The sequence below is a fragment of the Lissotriton helveticus genome, chromosome 12 (genome assembly GCF_964261635.1).
Source record: "Lissotriton helveticus chromosome 12, aLisHel1.1, whole genome shotgun sequence".
NCBI classification, from domain to species: Eukaryota; Metazoa; Chordata; class Amphibia; order Caudata; family Salamandridae; genus Lissotriton; species Lissotriton helveticus.
Window position 1 is genome coordinate 682,643,372 of NC_136073.1, and position 16,122 is coordinate 682,659,493.

The window sequence follows — 16,122 nt, forward strand, 5'->3', positions numbered from 1 at the left end:
TAGTTCAGCTGCTCAACTTAGCTGCAGAGTGCAATGGTCGCCCAGAAGCTCTCATTTGAGGTCCCATTCTGTGGCGGTGATCACTGTTTACTACAGCAACAGCACAGCTATTTTGGACATGAGACTCCCCAACAGATAGCATTGTCCCACTAATCCAGGGACAGGAGGCCTAGAAACGGTGTCACGATCATGAGGAACTCCTAAGGGGGCTGATGGGGTTTGCTTGATGACCCTCCAGATATTGATTGGTTGCTCATAGCCTTAGACAGATTGTCTGGAGCATGGAAAGTCTTATAGAATACACGTGTAACTGGACTCATAGGACATGCATGATAAATTGCAGGCTCTGTGTTAACAGTAAGAGTTCACTAAAATGTGTTAGTCTGCCATGAGATGTGACACTCATCAGGGCTACCTTCCCTTATGAAGCGAAATATACTGACTGGTGAGAAGCAGACTTACAGACATTAGGAGACCTGTACCGAGATGGGGCACTCGTACCGTATATGTTATTAGTGGAAGACGAGGGACTCCCACGGGGGCAATTCCTTACGCACCGCTCACTGGTGGCAACACTGACGGCCAGATGGGTAGACATAACCACAGGACAGAGTCCACACCTCACCATACAGTATATACAGTATTTACACGACATGGGGCGTGGAAGACACCTTATACGCTAGTTCACGGCGTCACTCAGAACTTATGCGGCACTCAGTTTAGATCCTGTTGGACCTGGGCCTCTTGGCAGGGTCATCCCTAAACTTTTTGCCTTCCTCCAATACTCTCTCTGACCTGTTTTTGTTGGTTTAATGACTCTGGGCACTTTGCCACTGCTGACCAGTGCTAAAGTGCATATGCTCTCCCTGTTGTAAAGTGTACATGTGATTGATGTCCATGATTGGTTCATTGGATTTACTGTTAGTCCCTAGTAAAGTGCACCAGGAGTGCCAGGGCTTGTGAATGCCAATACTGCTAGTGGGCCTGCAGCGCTGGTTGCGCCACCCACAGAAGCAGCCTTAAAATGTGTCTAGGGTCTGCCATTGCAGAACCTGCGTGCAGTCTGGTACTGTCATGCTAGCTGGGCAAGTGCACACACTTGCCAGCCCCTGAACCTTCCCTTAACTTCATATTAGTCACCCCTATGGTAGGCCTGAGGGCAGGGTGCATTGTAGTGTAAGGTAGAACATGCCCTGATGTGTGTGGCATGTTCTAATAGTGAATTACTACCAAAGTCGTTTTTCACTATTGTAAGGCTACCTGTTCCCTTCTAGGCCAGATGGGCTGCTGGAATTATTACACTCTATAATCCCAGCAGGCTCAGGGAACATGGTAGAAATTCATGTTTAGTATGCCTGAACTCAGAATAATAAAATACTTCTTTTAGTAAAGTTTATTTTAATATCCTGTGTTTGCAAATGCTACTTTTAGAAAGTTAGCATTTGCTTGCCTAACCATTTCAGCCCGCCTCTGCTTGGATGTGGATCTGACTGTCTGGTGTGTGTGAGTGACAGGGCTGGGAGTTGACAGGTAGTGAATAGCCAGATGACACCTTAGTGGGTGGTGGGAGTTTCCCCTGAATGATGCATCAGGCTGTGCTCTGCCCCCACAATGCTGGCTCCGCCCTCCTGGGGAGCGACTGATGACTCAGCCTGCACCTGGCCCAGGAAGGACCGAAGCTTGTCAACAAAGTACTCAGGCTGCCCCTGTCTTCACAATGCCGGCTCCGCCCCCCTGGGGAGCGGCTGATGTGCCTGCCCTCACACTGAATGCAGAAGCAGAAGTACCCACCGCAAGTGCTCAGGGACTGGAGCAGTTATGCAAAGGCCCCCCTGGCCAGTGAGAACAAAAGAAACTGTGTATAAAAGTAGGAGCCCTGCTCCTTGTAAATCAGAATCCTGTTTTACCACAAAGGACCTCTGCCCGACTAGAAGGAGAAGAGACGCTGGAAGGACTGGCCTGCTGCTTGCCTTGCTGAGAAAGGAGAGGAAGAAGACTTGCTTTAAAGACTTTGCTGCTTTGTGCTCTAAACATTCTCCAAGGGCTTGATTGAGCTTGCCCCCTGAACTGAACCCCAGGACCAGTGGGTTCTCCTGTGCTTTGGCTCGTCCCCTGCCTGAGGCCGAGTATTTCCTCCCGCCGGAGGTGAAGTCTGCCCCCTCTAGCCCCCTCCTAGGGCCGTGGTACTCGGGAGCCAGCCTGCCCTCTTGCCCTTGAGAGCCTCGCTCCACCCGGAGTCGCTCTCTGCCCCAGGGCTAAGGCCGGCCGCTCCTCTACCCCTGCCTGCTTCACGGAGCCCTTGAGGAGACTTCAGCCCCTCCCGCCGGAATCCCGGGGACTCGAGCAGCCTGTAGCCTGGACCCCACCCGGCTGCCCTGCCTTGCTCTGCCCCCCAGGAGAGGCCGCACCCCGCACTGTGAAGGGTGCCTTGCCTCCCGGAGATCCTTCGCTGTCAGAAGGGACCCCTCTGCACTGACAATTCCTGAAAGAAAGTATTCCTGAAGGTGCCTTGGCCCCAGAGGCTCCTCTCACCCCTCCCTGCTCCTCACTGCAGCTGAGAGCCCCCACCTCTGGAAAAGGCCCGGGGCTCCTCTGATCGCCTGCTTGCTGCTCTGCTCCGAGCTCAGCCCCCACCTCTGGAAAAGGCCCAGGGTTTCTTCGAGGCCCTCTCTGGTCTCCATTCCAAGCATACCGCGAGATGCGTGAGAGTTGGTAGGGGCCGAGTCAGTTTCACCCTTGAAGGCAGGAGAGGCGCTGCAAGGCGCTCCGAAGGCCGGGGAGGGTCCCAAAGCCCCAGAACAGAGAGAGGCTTTCTCTTTGAAAGGAAAGAACACTGAAAGAACTGTTTGGGAATAACACTAAACAAAGATTGCTTATTACTGAGAAAGAACTGTGGCAACTTAACCTAAAGAGTAACTGGAACCTGCATTTGAAATAACCAAGACTGTATTTACAAGCCTGCTTGAAATTTATATAAAGAGAATATATTTTTACAAATACAGTTTGGTGTCATTGTGTGGTGGGTTGGTTGTGACGGTGTAATATTGCAAATGTTTAACCTTACATGCCCCAGAGATTAGCCTAAGACTGCTTAAGCCACACTACCTAGAGGGTAAGCAGAGGTTGTCTTGAAGGTAACCCTCAGCCCTGACGGGGAAGAGAGAGGCCCTGCTTGTCGCTAGTGCTGCACTGCGCCAACCAGAGACTCCCCCTTCCTACATTGGACGCAGCGGTGAGGATAGCGAATTTACATTTGCAGTGTTCATGCCTTAACTATTGACCATTGCACAGTGATGACAGTCCAGTAACTAAGCCACAGACTTTGTTTTTTTGGATTTATGATTTGCGAGAAGAGATCTCCATGTGTTTTTGAAGTCATGCCTGTGTCAGTGAAAATGGAAAAGGCAGCATCCATTTCTTCTATTGACTGTGATTGGGAGAAACTAGAAAACTACACTGGGAAACAGCTCAGGAGCTTCTGCAAAAATTTGAACATTTCCATGACCGGACTCTCCAGAAGGGAGCAGTTCCAAAAGGCGCTGAGGGCCTGGGTCAAGGCAAGGAATGCCCCTGGAAAGGATTTTGAATTTGAGGATGCAGAACAGCAGCTGGAGGGACCCCTGACTCCAGAGTGTAGGGGTGCAACCTCCCCATTGGGTAGCAGTGTTTCTGGCCGAGGTCTGTCGCCAGAGGAGCTGGCGGACAGACAGGCAACCCGAGATCATGAATTGAAGTTGGCAGAGCTGGAAATAAATGGGCAACTGGAGCTAGAATCTAGGAGGTTAGCCCTGGAAGTAATGAAAATGGAGCTTGCGCATGACTTAAGAATGAGGAAACTTGACTTGGAGCTCGAGGCGCTTGAGGCCAGGAGGGCTTCAGCCCAGCAACAAGAAATGTGTGTAGCTCAGAGATTGAGCTTTGCTGAGTTGGAGGTGGAGTCCAGCTCAGATGGTGGCAGCAACATTCAGGTATCTAGTGCAGACAGCATAGCGCGCGCACCTAGAGATATGGCACCTGACTTGGAGGGGGTTAACATACACCAGGAGGTTCAAGGGCATGAGGTAGCTCCAGTAGTGCGCAGCGTCCCTGAAGGGAATAGGGTAGCTGGCGTAGGAGTTCATGGTCCTAGTGGTGGGAGGGATTCCCCCATGGTTGAGGTCCTGGTGGGTGAGTGTAAGGACCGCCCAGAAGAGTGTGGGTTGTGTGACAGAGACAGTTCGCTACTGTCTGGCCAGTCTCAGAAGAATGGTGTGGAGTATGTGTGTGAGGCGCTGGATGGTGAGGTGAAGGATAATTTGGTTAACCCTACTAGGGGGCTGTGTAATCCAATTGTGGGAGAGCATACTTTAAGTCCCAGTTTTCCAGAGCTATGCCAACACCTGTTTGAGAGTGAGTTCTCTGGCCCCAGGGAGCTCACATTGGAGGCAGACCTTGTGGTGGATTCCCGAGGGTCTGGAGAGGCATTGGGGTGTGATCCTGTGGGGAGTGTCTCAGGTATCTTCCAGCCCAGAGTGGTGGAAGTGGCGCAGAGTAGCCCAGCTAGGTCCTGTAGTAGTGAGATGGGTGTAGGGCCTCACGTCCTGTCCTTAAGGGGAAGGAGTGAGAATGGGTTTTGTCCCGGTAGTGCCCAACCTCAGTCTCAGAGCCTGGATGGTTCTTTAAGGGAACACCAGGTGGGGAGCCTAGGCTGTCCGGATGAGTCACCCGCTGAGGGGGATCCCCCAGTGGCTAGAGAACGTGGAGGCTCTGTAAACAGGGCTCCAGTAGTTCTGGTGACTGGCAGTACCACTCCAGTTGGGAGGGTGCAGAAGTCCAGAAAGAGGGGCGAGAGGGGGAAAGAGTCCCCAGTGGAAGAACCAGTGGGTCAGGGGCCAGCCAGCAGGGCTGCGTCCCCAGTGAATGACCAGGGGGACACCACTTCTGTCCTGGGGGATCTTCCCGCACTGTCAGAGGGACAGGGGTTGGGAGATCCGCGCCGGGCAGGCTGTTGCACGACACATGAGCTATGTGCCACCCTCAGGGGGGGCAGGCGTGCTCCCCGGAAAGTCCTGGTGCGCCAGGCAAGTGTTCAACTGCAGGGTTGGGTCCCTGAGTTGAGAAGCCAGGGTCAGGTGTTGTCTGACCTGGAGGGCAGGGCCACTGTAATCAGTGTCCTGGCCCATGTCACTTCTAGGGGTACCACTCCAGTTGGGAGTGGGCAGTACTGTGGAAGGGGGTGCAGAGGGAGGGAGTCCTCGCCTCTGACCCCGGTGCAGTTTGAGGGTTTAGACCCTAGGTTTAAGGGCCAGGTGCAGGGTGTCCCCCCTGACCTGGTGCCCCAGTTGCAGGATAGCACCCCTGAACTGGTGGGCGAATTGTGCAGGTCACCTGCCACAGGTGCCCTGACAATTCTGGAAGGGGGTACCACTCCAGGTGGGAGGGTACAGAGCCCCCAGGAGGAGGACCGGGTGTGGGAGAGGCCACCCCAGTCTTTAGTACAGCCGTCAGGTACAGACCTGAGGCTGGTGGGTCAGTGCCAGGATGGCATACCTGACCTGACAGGAGGGAGAGTGGACCAAGGGTGCCAAGCACCTGGGGCTAATGCCCCCCACTCTTTAAGGCCACAGAGGTTTGAGAGCCCTGAGAGGCGTAAGGCTTGGGTCTCATTCCTGACTACTGTCAGTGGCCACTGTGACATTTTTCTGTCTGCCTGTTGGGACACACCTGTGAGCGAATTAAGGTTCAAGGCTGCACAGGTGGTGTCCACAGGTGTAGAGAAGGGTTTCCCATGGATTGGCTTGGTGGACCCTGAGAGTATGAACAGAGGATTTGAAGGAGGTGCAGATTGGCGTAGAACTGGAATGTGCCCCTGCTGTTGCGGGCCAGGTCCAGGTTCTATCGCCCAAAGCAGGGAAGCCCATCACAGTGGTGATTGGTCTACCCTGCGTTTTGGCTGGAAGGGGGTTGTGTTGGACCTGGGCCTCTTGGCAGGGTCATCCCTAAACTTTTTGCCTTCCTCCAATACTCTCTCTGACCTGTTTTTGTTGGTTTAATGACTCTGGGCACTTTGCCACTGCTGACCAGTGCTAAAGTGCATATGCTCTCCCTGTTGTAAAGTGTACATGTGATTGATGTCCATGATTGGTTCATTGGATTTACTGTTAGTCCCTAGTAAAGTGCACCAGGAGTGCCAGGGCTTGTGAATGCCAATACTGCTAGTGGGCCTGCAGCGCTGGTTGCGCCACCCACAGAAGCAGCCTTAAAATGTGTCTAGGGTCTGCCATTGCAGAACCTGCGTGCAGTCTGGTACTGTCATGCTAGCTGGGCAAGTGCACACACTTGCCAGCCCCTGAACCTTCCCTTAACTTCATATTAGTCACCCCTATGGTAGGCCTGAGGGCAGGGTGCATTGTAGTGTAAGGTAGAACATGCCCTGATGTGTGTGGCATGTTCTAATAGTGAATTACTACCAAAGTCGTTTTTCACTATTGTAAGGCTACCTGTTCCCTTCTAGGCCAGATGGGCTGCTGGAATTATTACACTCTATAATCCCAGCAGGCTCAGGGAACATGGTAGAAATTCATGTTTAGTATGCCTGAACTCAGAATAATAAAATACTTCTTTTAGTAAAGTTTATTTTAATATCCTGTGTTTGCAAATGCTACTTTTAGAAAGTTAGCATTTGCTTGCCTAACCATTTCAGCCCGCCTCTGCTTGGATGTGGATCTGACTGTCTGGTGTGTGTGAGTGACAGGGCTGGGAGTTGACAGGTAGTGAATAGCCAGATGACACCTTAGTGGGTGGTGGGAGTTTCCCCTGAATGATGCATCAGGCTGTGCTCTGCCCCCACAATGCTGGCTCCGCCCTCCTGGGGAGCGACTGATGACTCAGCCTGCACCTGGCCCAGGAAGGACCGAAGCTTGTCAACAAAGTACTCAGGCTGCCCCTGTCTTCACAATGCCGGCTCCGCCCCCCTGGGGAGCGGCTGATGTGCCTGCCCTCACACTGAATGCAGAAGCAGAAGTACCCACCGCAAGTGCTCAGGGACTGGAGCAGTTATGCAAAGGCCCCCCTGGCCAGTGAGAACAAAAGAAACTGTGTATAAAAGTAGGAGCCCTGCTCCTTGTAAATCAGAATCCTGTTTTACCACAAAGGACCTCTGCCCGACTAGAAGGAGAAGAGACGCTGGAAGGACTGGCCTGCTGCTTGCCTTGCTGAGAAAGGAGAGGAAGAAGACTTGCTTTAAAGACTTTGCTGCTTTGTGCTCTAAACATTCTCCAAGGGCTTGATTGAGCTTGCCCCCTGAACTGAACCCCAGGACCAGTGGGTTCTCCTGTGCTTTGGCTCGTCCCCTGCCTGAGGCCGAGTATTTCCTCCCGCCGGAGGTGAAGTCTGCCCCCTCTAGCCCCCTCCTAGGGCCGTGGTACTCGGGAGCCAGCCTGCCCTCTTGCCCTTGAGAGCCTCGCTCCACCCGGAGTCGCTCTCTGCCCCAGGGCTAAGGCCGGCCGCTCCTCTACCCCTGCCTGCTTCACGGAGCCCTTGAGGAGACTTCAGCCCCTCCCGCCGGAATCCCGGGGACTCGAGCAGCCTGTAGCCTGGACCCCACCCGGCTGCCCTGCCTTGCTCTGCCCCCCAGGAGAGGCCGCACCCCGCACTGTGAAGGGTGCCTTGCCTCCCGGAGATCCTTCGCTGTCAGAAGGGACCCCTCTGCACTGACAATTCCTGAAAGAAAGTATTCCTGAAGGTGCCTTGGCCCCAGAGGCTCCTCTCACCCCTCCCTGCTCCTCACTGCAGCTGAGAGCCCCCACCTCTGGAAAAGGCCCGGGGCTCCTCTGATCGCCTGCTTGCTGCTCTGCTCCGAGCTCAGCCCCCACCTCTGGAAAAGGCCCAGGGTTTCTTCAAGGCCCTCTCTGGTCTCCATTCCAAGCATACCGCGAGATGCGTGAGAGTTGGTAGGGGCCGAGTCAGTTTCACCCTTGAAGGCAGGAGAGGCGCTGCAAGGCGCTCCGAAGGCCGGGGAGGGTCCCAAAGCCCCAGAACAGAGAGAGGCTTTCTCTTTGAAAGGAAAGAACACTGAAAGAACTGTTTGGGAATAACACTAAACAAAGATTGCTTATTACTGAGAAAGAACTGTGGCAACTTAACCTAAAGAGTAACTGGAACCTGCATTTGAAATAACCAAGACTGTATTTACAAGCCTGCTTGAAATTTATATAAAGAGAATATATTTTTACAAATACAGTTTGGTGTCATTGTGTGGTGGGTTGGTTGTGACGGTGTAATATTGCAAATGTTTAACCTTACATGCCCCAGAGATTAGCCTAAGACTGCTTAAGCCACACTACCTAGAGGGTAAGCAGAGGTTGTCTTGAAGGTAACCCTCAGCCCTGACGGGGAAGAGAGAGGCCCTGCTTGTCGCTAGTGCTGCACTGCGCCAACCAGAGACTCCCCCTTCCTACAGATCCACTCAGCCGTAAATGGGAGCTGGACTTGGGGCGGCAATTAGCAGAGAAAGAATGGGAAAGGATGCTTAAAAGTCCAGTGCACATACCTAGAAACATGAGATTTCGTCAAATACAATTATTCATTGTTCATAGAGCATACCTCACGCCTGCGATGATCAACAGGTACTTTCATCGCACAGATGCGACATGCCCGAGATGTGGTGAACAAGGGGCTGAACTAATATACATGTTATGGAGCTACCATAGAATACATGCATATTGGCACACCACAAGCAGACTGTTACATGCATGCACAGGCCGCGACATACCCTTTGAATGGACTGTTACCTATTGCACCATTTTAGGAGGACCCCGCCACAAAGGTAACATCCAGGTTTCTGGACCTGGGGACAGTCGTCGTTAAGCGCCTTTTAACTAAACGGTGGACAGCGAAGGACCCACCACACACGCGTGCGTGTCGTTGCTCGCGGCTAGCATGGGCCAAGGTGGAGGGGATTGCCATTCAGCGGGGAAAAAAAACTGGGACTGCGTAAAGAACACATAGCAGCCCAATGGGAGGGACTCCTCTGTGCACTACAGCAGACATAGGGGGAAGGTTCTGAGGGGCCAACTGAGCGGGAGGAGAGCGAGCAAACAACGGCAGACGCGCGCATCACCAGGGAAAGACCGTGATATTCCATGAACTCCTGCAAACTAATTGATGGCCTACATAGAAGCAGACGCCGCTAGCAAGAGGGGACAACTATCAGGTTGATCAGATGTCACTAGGGAGGCAGGTACGGGGGTAGGGGAAGTGGGGGGGGGGATAAGTGCACATAAAGCGGTCAATGTTCTTGTTTTTGTTCTCTGTTGTATCATCTGTTCGGAAGCCCACGGTGAATGAACTGGAAGGACTTTTGTTGAACATCATCACGATACTCCAACATAATTAAGTTGTAATCCTATGCAATATGTAACATTGGTTGAAGACCAGGGGCTATACTTGATCCTTCACGGAAGGAACTGTATGTTACCAACTGTACACCCAACACAAAAGCAAAGAGAAATGTATGCCATGCTGATGATTGATGGTTCACAACCCGACCTCTTGCCCCCCCCCCTTTATTTTTCCCTCTTTTACTGTATAGACAGCTACTCAAACGTCTGTTGCCTTTCCTAAGAATGCAAACAATCAACAAAAATAGATTTAAACAAAAGAAATTACGCGAATGTACTGAGCTTATAACTTGTTCGCAATTTTTTTTCTTTTTTTCTTTCTTGCAGCTTAATGCTTCCACTGCTGTCCCTTTTTTCTAGTGATCAATGGTCTTGATTCCCACATGATACCAGTGCATCACTCACTGCTGGCGGCAAAGCAAGTTGTGCCCACTGGGAGGTGTTAAAAACGTTCTTTATAAGGTACCAAGCTTTATCAAAAGACATAGTTTTAAACTGCACCTGTTCACGGTACACACAAATAAAGGGGATTATTCATAACCAGTAGCCAAAGACACAACTACAAAATAGGCGAACTATGACAGGGCAAGTGAGTGCTAGAAGAATGGCAGCATAATCAAGACAAAAGGGGAAAAGGAGGCTACGTGGAGTTGTCAAAAAAGAGTCTGCAGCAATGAGCTGCTGGAGGCACAGTCACTAATGACTGGGTTTAGAGCGGAGAAACTTGTAGAAAAAAAAATAATTTTGTCACCACTGCAGGGTTAAAATCCAAAGAATGCATGTTGGTGTATGAAGGACTGTGAAACAGGTGCAATGTATGCATTTGAATGGGTAAGAGGAGGTTAAAATAACAAATCCTCAGAAGATGAACAAAAGTATGTGTTGAGGATGAGGACTTCCCATTACCTGCCCTACAATATTACATTCTCAAAGTATGACACCGTGGACTAAAGACACAATGCTCGAGTGCATTACTTACCTCGTCGATGTACAGGCGAACACTGTCACCAACACGCAAGGTCCCGTACACGGTGCCCATGTGGAGAATGTAGCCACCACGGACCTGGACATTTTTCACAGAGAATTCAGTTTTCTGAAAAACATCAAAAGATTAGTTGAGCACCAGATACAAGGACTCCACCCCTCCCAATCCATATTGTCTTGTGGGCCTACTGCATATACAATGTCTACTGAGCTCTAATTAGAATGCCTAAAACTTCTATTTAAGTAAAACACAAGGTTCTTCTAAGTAGATGTATAAGATCAAAAGACATCAGGTCTTCTGTGCATTCATACAAAGGTGTGAATCCAGCAACCATCAGTGGCCTCTTTAGCTACGCTCTACACTTCTGTAAGAGGCATCATTAGTACTACTGGCAATTGAACGCGTTTCATATTACTTCAATTTGAATCATAGCCTTATAATTGGCTTTCTGAAAGAATTAAATACTCATTTTTATTGAGAGTTTTTAGAGATCACTACCTTTGGATTCCATGTATCTAGAATCTGAGCAATATGAAGGAATGAGGGCAATCAGGATCAATTGGTGATTGGAGGATCCGGGCCCTACTCTCAGGATGTGAAGTTTATTTTTAAGCAAGCTGTAACAGTTGAGTTTTTAGGCCTTCATGAAATTACTGTAGATTGATTTCACCCTGTGTGTTCTGGGCAGTGAGTTCCACAGTCAGTTACTCATGATCATGTTACTTGGCTATAACAAGCCTTAAAACAAATAAAATATTTACAATGTATAGTTCATAGTAATCTATTGTCATAACAAAATTACATATGTACATTTAAATAAACACTTTTCCCAACTAGGCTATAAAAGATGGCAGATTTTAAAACCTTTTCCACAGCAAGGATAATTACATCTTAAGGCAGCATCTGTTGATATACGGAAGTAGCTCTACCAACATCAAATCGCAGTGCTGGTAGCAATGACTAAAGAGGACGTTCACGAGATAGTTTTAAAAGTCTACAAAAAAAAAACACAAGATGCACTACTGCTGGATGGAGCAGTTATGACATGAACACAGAATTGGCAAAACAATTTATGCCCTTCCTCTTGGTGTAGCAAGTGAAAACTGCACCATATTCAATCTAAACCTTACTAATAGGTTGTGTTCATGTTGACATGGAACTTTTACCAGATACAGCTGCAGACCAAATGTGTTGACAGTAGGCTAGTATGTTCTTATAGACTTTCTGTAGCACGTGCTCCTGTGCACTATTAACTCTTTAGATCAATATAGGATTTCTGTACAAGAATTATATCCCGGCTGGTAACTGATCTTGGGGTGTCAAACAGTGCTGGTTAGGCAATCTTTTTATACAGTTTCCAATGTTTTCTAGCCATGGGACGTTGTTAAAACAATCCATTCTGATGCATTCCAAAATGATGTCCTGTGTAGTGTTGGCACTCTCAGTACACCAAATATATAACCTAAGGTCGAGCAGGGTAAGATTATTTGTGTCATCCAGATAATTACTCCCAGTTCTATGACAAATTATATTCAGAGTGTAATAGGGGGGTAACCCAATAGTCACCTACAGAATGGTTTTTCTTCAGCCTGTAAACCATGCACATTAACACATCTACACACAGCAGCTCAATAGATTTCCACTGAGACGTACTTAGCCTTCTACGCTGTGTTAATATCTTTCAAAATCATATTTCTTACCTTAACATTAATTTAAAAGTAGCACACAGAGATCAGATTAACTTTAGCCTTCTTTCGTGTATAAGAGTATTCCAGTTATTGATATGATCAAAAGCCATTCCAAGGTAACAAAAACAAGTAATTTTCTTTAAAATGTTGCTATTTATATAGAAACCCCTAGTCTTACTAAACCCTTGGCCCAAACTCAGGATTAAAGACTCAGCCATATCGATGGTGAGGGCTAAATTCTCCATCACCTTTACATAACAAATCAATTTCTTAAGGCTGTTAGCTGTTCTGGACATTAAACCGGTTTTATTCGCATACACAAGAACTATGCAGACTTTCAACCCAGTATTTGCTGGGCCTCCACCAGTAGCCTAGCCTCCAGGGAGTTTAGTATAAGGAATAAATAACAGTTCCACAGTCGGGGTCGATGAACTGCCTTGCCTGCATGTTTGTTCCATCTGATGGCTCGCTGGAAGATGAGATTTGTCATTACTAATTGCAGGTTACTTTGGGTGAATAATGGAAGATCATTCCCACAGGAATCCTAATCTTCTGCCCAATAAACATTGTTTATGCTACAAAGAACGTTTTGCTTTTTTCTTGCAATCACTGGGAGGGAGCCAGTTTTGTGCTTCCAAGACTTTTCATGTAGATGCAACACCATAGGACCAGCCTTCTGTTCGCAGTAGGGTGTGGAGCCTTTTAAGCCTGTCATTAACTTTTTCCTGGAGCCCGTTTGCAATGTACTCTAAGGGAGGAGCCACAGCACATCTTGTGATACAAAGAATTCTTAGAAGAAAACCAACGTATTAAGTTCACAGCTCAAAAGTAGGTAGGAGGAGTATGCACAGCATGTGAATCTACAGCCTGACATGCTACGAACACAATGTTACAGCAGTCTAAGCAAGCCATTACAATGCATAGACAAGCACCAAGGCCTGGCAAACGTAATGTGTGTCAGAAAAAGACCCATCTAATAAAATCCGTGCACATCCCTGGCTTAATTTAAGTAGGCCTTTCCCGCTCACAATTAGAGAGCCTTCAAAAGGCGGAGAGAGACTGGCGAAAAAACTATGACTCTGGGAAGAAAACACTGTACCTAGCCAAAGTAAAAATCTATCATAGTGCCATCTGCAGGGCACTTGCTGCATACTACGCCAGTGAGATTAAACGTAGTTCTAATCCGACCAAGCTGATCTTTAAGATCCTTAAAGATCTTACCGCTAAGGGAGTCCTAGTGTCAGAGGTTTCTTCAGAATCGCACTGTGAAGACCTCGCTGCCTTTTTCTTGGAAAAGGTACGCACCATCTATCGCTCATTTCCGAGCACAAGTCCCTCGAATGTATGGTCGATGCCTAGCCACAGCACTAACTCAGATCTTACCATCCTCCCTGGTGTGTCGGAGGTTGAATTCGACAAACTAGCGGTCAAAGTTAAATCTGGTTCCCCGCCGATCCGCTTAGGCCTGCACAGTTTAGAGACTCTGCCGCGCTGTGCCTGCCTCCTTTACGCCAACTTATCAATGTTTCATTTGCCTCGGGTACAGTACCAACTAAATGGAAGCAAGCTTCTGTAACCCCGATCCGTAAGAAACCTACATTGGACCCGAGCAAGCCTGAGAATTACCGGCCGATCTCTCTCCTCCCCTGGGCTGCTAAGGTGGCCGAAGCACATGCCAACAGCATACTCACCAAACACCTCCAGACTAACAACATTCTGGATACCTCCCAGAATGGGTTCCGGGCTGGCCATAGCACAGAGACCGCCCTCCTTGCGATGACGGAACATCTACGATCCGTGCTTGATTCCGGTCAAACTGCGGCACTGGTTCTCCTCGATCTCAGTGCTGCTTTCGACACTGTCTCACACATGGTATTGCTTCATCGCCTGGAAGAGGCAGGGATCACTGGCCTGGCCCTTGAATGGTTCAGATCGTTCCTCTATGGAAGATCGTTTCGGGTAGCCACTCCTCTTTTCCAAACCCAAGTCCATCCTATTGAGCAGGGAGTGCCTCAGGGGTCGGCATTGAGCCCTACCCTATTTAACCTTTATGTGCAGCCGCTAGCTGCCGTCGTCAAGCAGTGGGGCATGGTTATGGTATCATATGCTGACGACACGCAGCTGGCGGTGGCACTCTCGGGGGACTCAGACCACGAGGCCTCCAGGTTCAGGGATGGTCTGGCAGCAGTGGCAGGTTGGATGACAGCGAACTATCTCCAGCTGAATGCCAATAAAACGGAGGTCCTGATCGTCGGTAAGAACAGCGATCTGTGGGGCCATCAGTGGTGGCCTACGGTCCTGGGTAGGACACCCATACCGGTGACTGAGGTAAAAAATTTGGGGGTCTGGCTAAACCCCTCCCTCAGCTTCTCTGGCCACACCAAAAAAGTTGCAGCCACTTGTTTTGGCATTCTACGTGGTATCAGACAAATCCTGAAATTTTTTGATGCTCCCATCAGGCAACTTATAATTCAAGCCACCATACTGTCCCGGCTGGACTACGCCAGCTCTCTCCTGCTGGGGGCAAACCAGGCGGAAATCATCCGGATGCAGCGCATACAGAACGCTGCGGCCAGGGCCTTGGTTGGCCTACCTAGGTTTTGTCCAGCGAAGGAAACCATCCGGAAGCTGCACTGGCTCCCAATGGCCCAAAGGATACAATTCAAGACACTGCGCCTGTCCTTTAAAATCTTCAAACAGGACACTCCGAAAAATCCTTGAGAACCTGTTGAACCCCTATGTCCCTTCACGCTCTCTGAGGTCTAAAGGACAAGGCCTGGTCACGGTACCACGTTTTAAACGTTGTAGAGCTGGAGGGGGCTCCTTCCGCTATTTAGCGGCAAAACTCTGGAACTCATTACCTGTCCATATCCGCGCTCTTAATGACCTTTTGTTTAGGAGGGTGCTCAAGACGCACCTTTTTCCATCCAGGATCTAACTTCTGCTACTGCCCCTGCTACTGTTTTTGCTGCCCTTTACCTTCGCTGGTAGCTGGCTTCTCTGCTGGTCAAAGCGCCGGGACGCCCCTTTGCTGGGGCAGCTGCGCGCTATAGAAGTTTAATTAACATAACATAGTCTTTGTTAAACTTACATCCTCTGTGCTGTCATCCTCCTTGAGTAGGTAGCCTTCATCGTAGGTCTGCCCACCCTGCTCTGCATAGAAACAGGTTCTGTCTAGGACAATTCCACACTCCTGTCCAGTCGTCACCTCATCCACAAAGGCCTTTTCCCTGCGTAGGGCTTTCACAGTGGCTACACCACCTTCAAAGTCTGCAAAGGATCAAATTCAGAAAAGAGTTAAATGGCAAGATGCAAAAAAATAAATCTAACTATGAAGACAATATAGGAGATTGTTTCTTACTAAGTCTGGCGCCTGGGGATAATCAAAAGACGAGGATTCTATGGTTAAAAGTATCCATCAGATATGCAGTTTTGTCCTCTTACCCCAATTCTTGTGGAAAAGATGCTTGTACAACCCACCACTTTTACTCTCATGTTCGTTTCTTACAAACACTTCATATACCATGTGTGATGACTCCAACAAAGACCAGACAGAATGCCTTGGTATCTGGCTGGGTTTCAAGGAGCTTGTGAGTACACCCAGGCTTTGAGCTCTGAAACATTCCCTTTGAGTCTTCCAAAGCACAATAAAAATCAACTTTTACTGTAAACTCTACTCTAAATATGGAACATTGATACTTGTGATACCAAATTGCAACTAAGCACAGGGGCAGCTGGCATAAATAGATGGAGTCTTCCTCAAAGCATGCAGTACGAGCACAGGCTAACTGCAGCAAATTGCTTGTGGCAGAAACGGCAGGACTTAAATCCAGAATCTTGTAGCATAGGTTACCCAAGTGAATAACATCAAAAAAGAAAAACTGCGGAAACAGTGAACTTAATAAAGGCAATGTGGCAAAATGGAAGGTATGGAAACTGAATAAGAGGCGGATTCAAGCCCACACCTAATGGCAGATTAAGGGGATCTGGTAAGCATTGTTCATAATGCCATTGGAGGTGGTTTATTAGCCCTTATGTCTACTTATAATTACTATCTATATTCATGCTA

At 49.0% G+C, this 16,122-nt stretch overlaps 1 protein-coding gene across 1 annotated transcript in view; it reads right to left on the bottom strand.

Annotated features, from left to right (window-relative positions):
* Positions 1–16,122, bottom strand: part of AARS1 (alanyl-tRNA synthetase 1) — a 373,026-nt gene that overhangs the window by 187,589 nt on the left and 169,315 nt on the right. Inside the window, exons 12-13 of the mRNA XM_078670073.1 lie at positions 15,145–15,323; positions 10,360–10,473 (exon numbers count right to left, since the gene is read on the bottom strand). Of these exons, the coding sequence (XP_078526199.1) occupies positions 10,360–10,473; positions 15,145–15,323 (293 nt within the window). The remainder of the gene's footprint in view (positions 1–10,359; positions 10,474–15,144; positions 15,324–16,122) is intronic.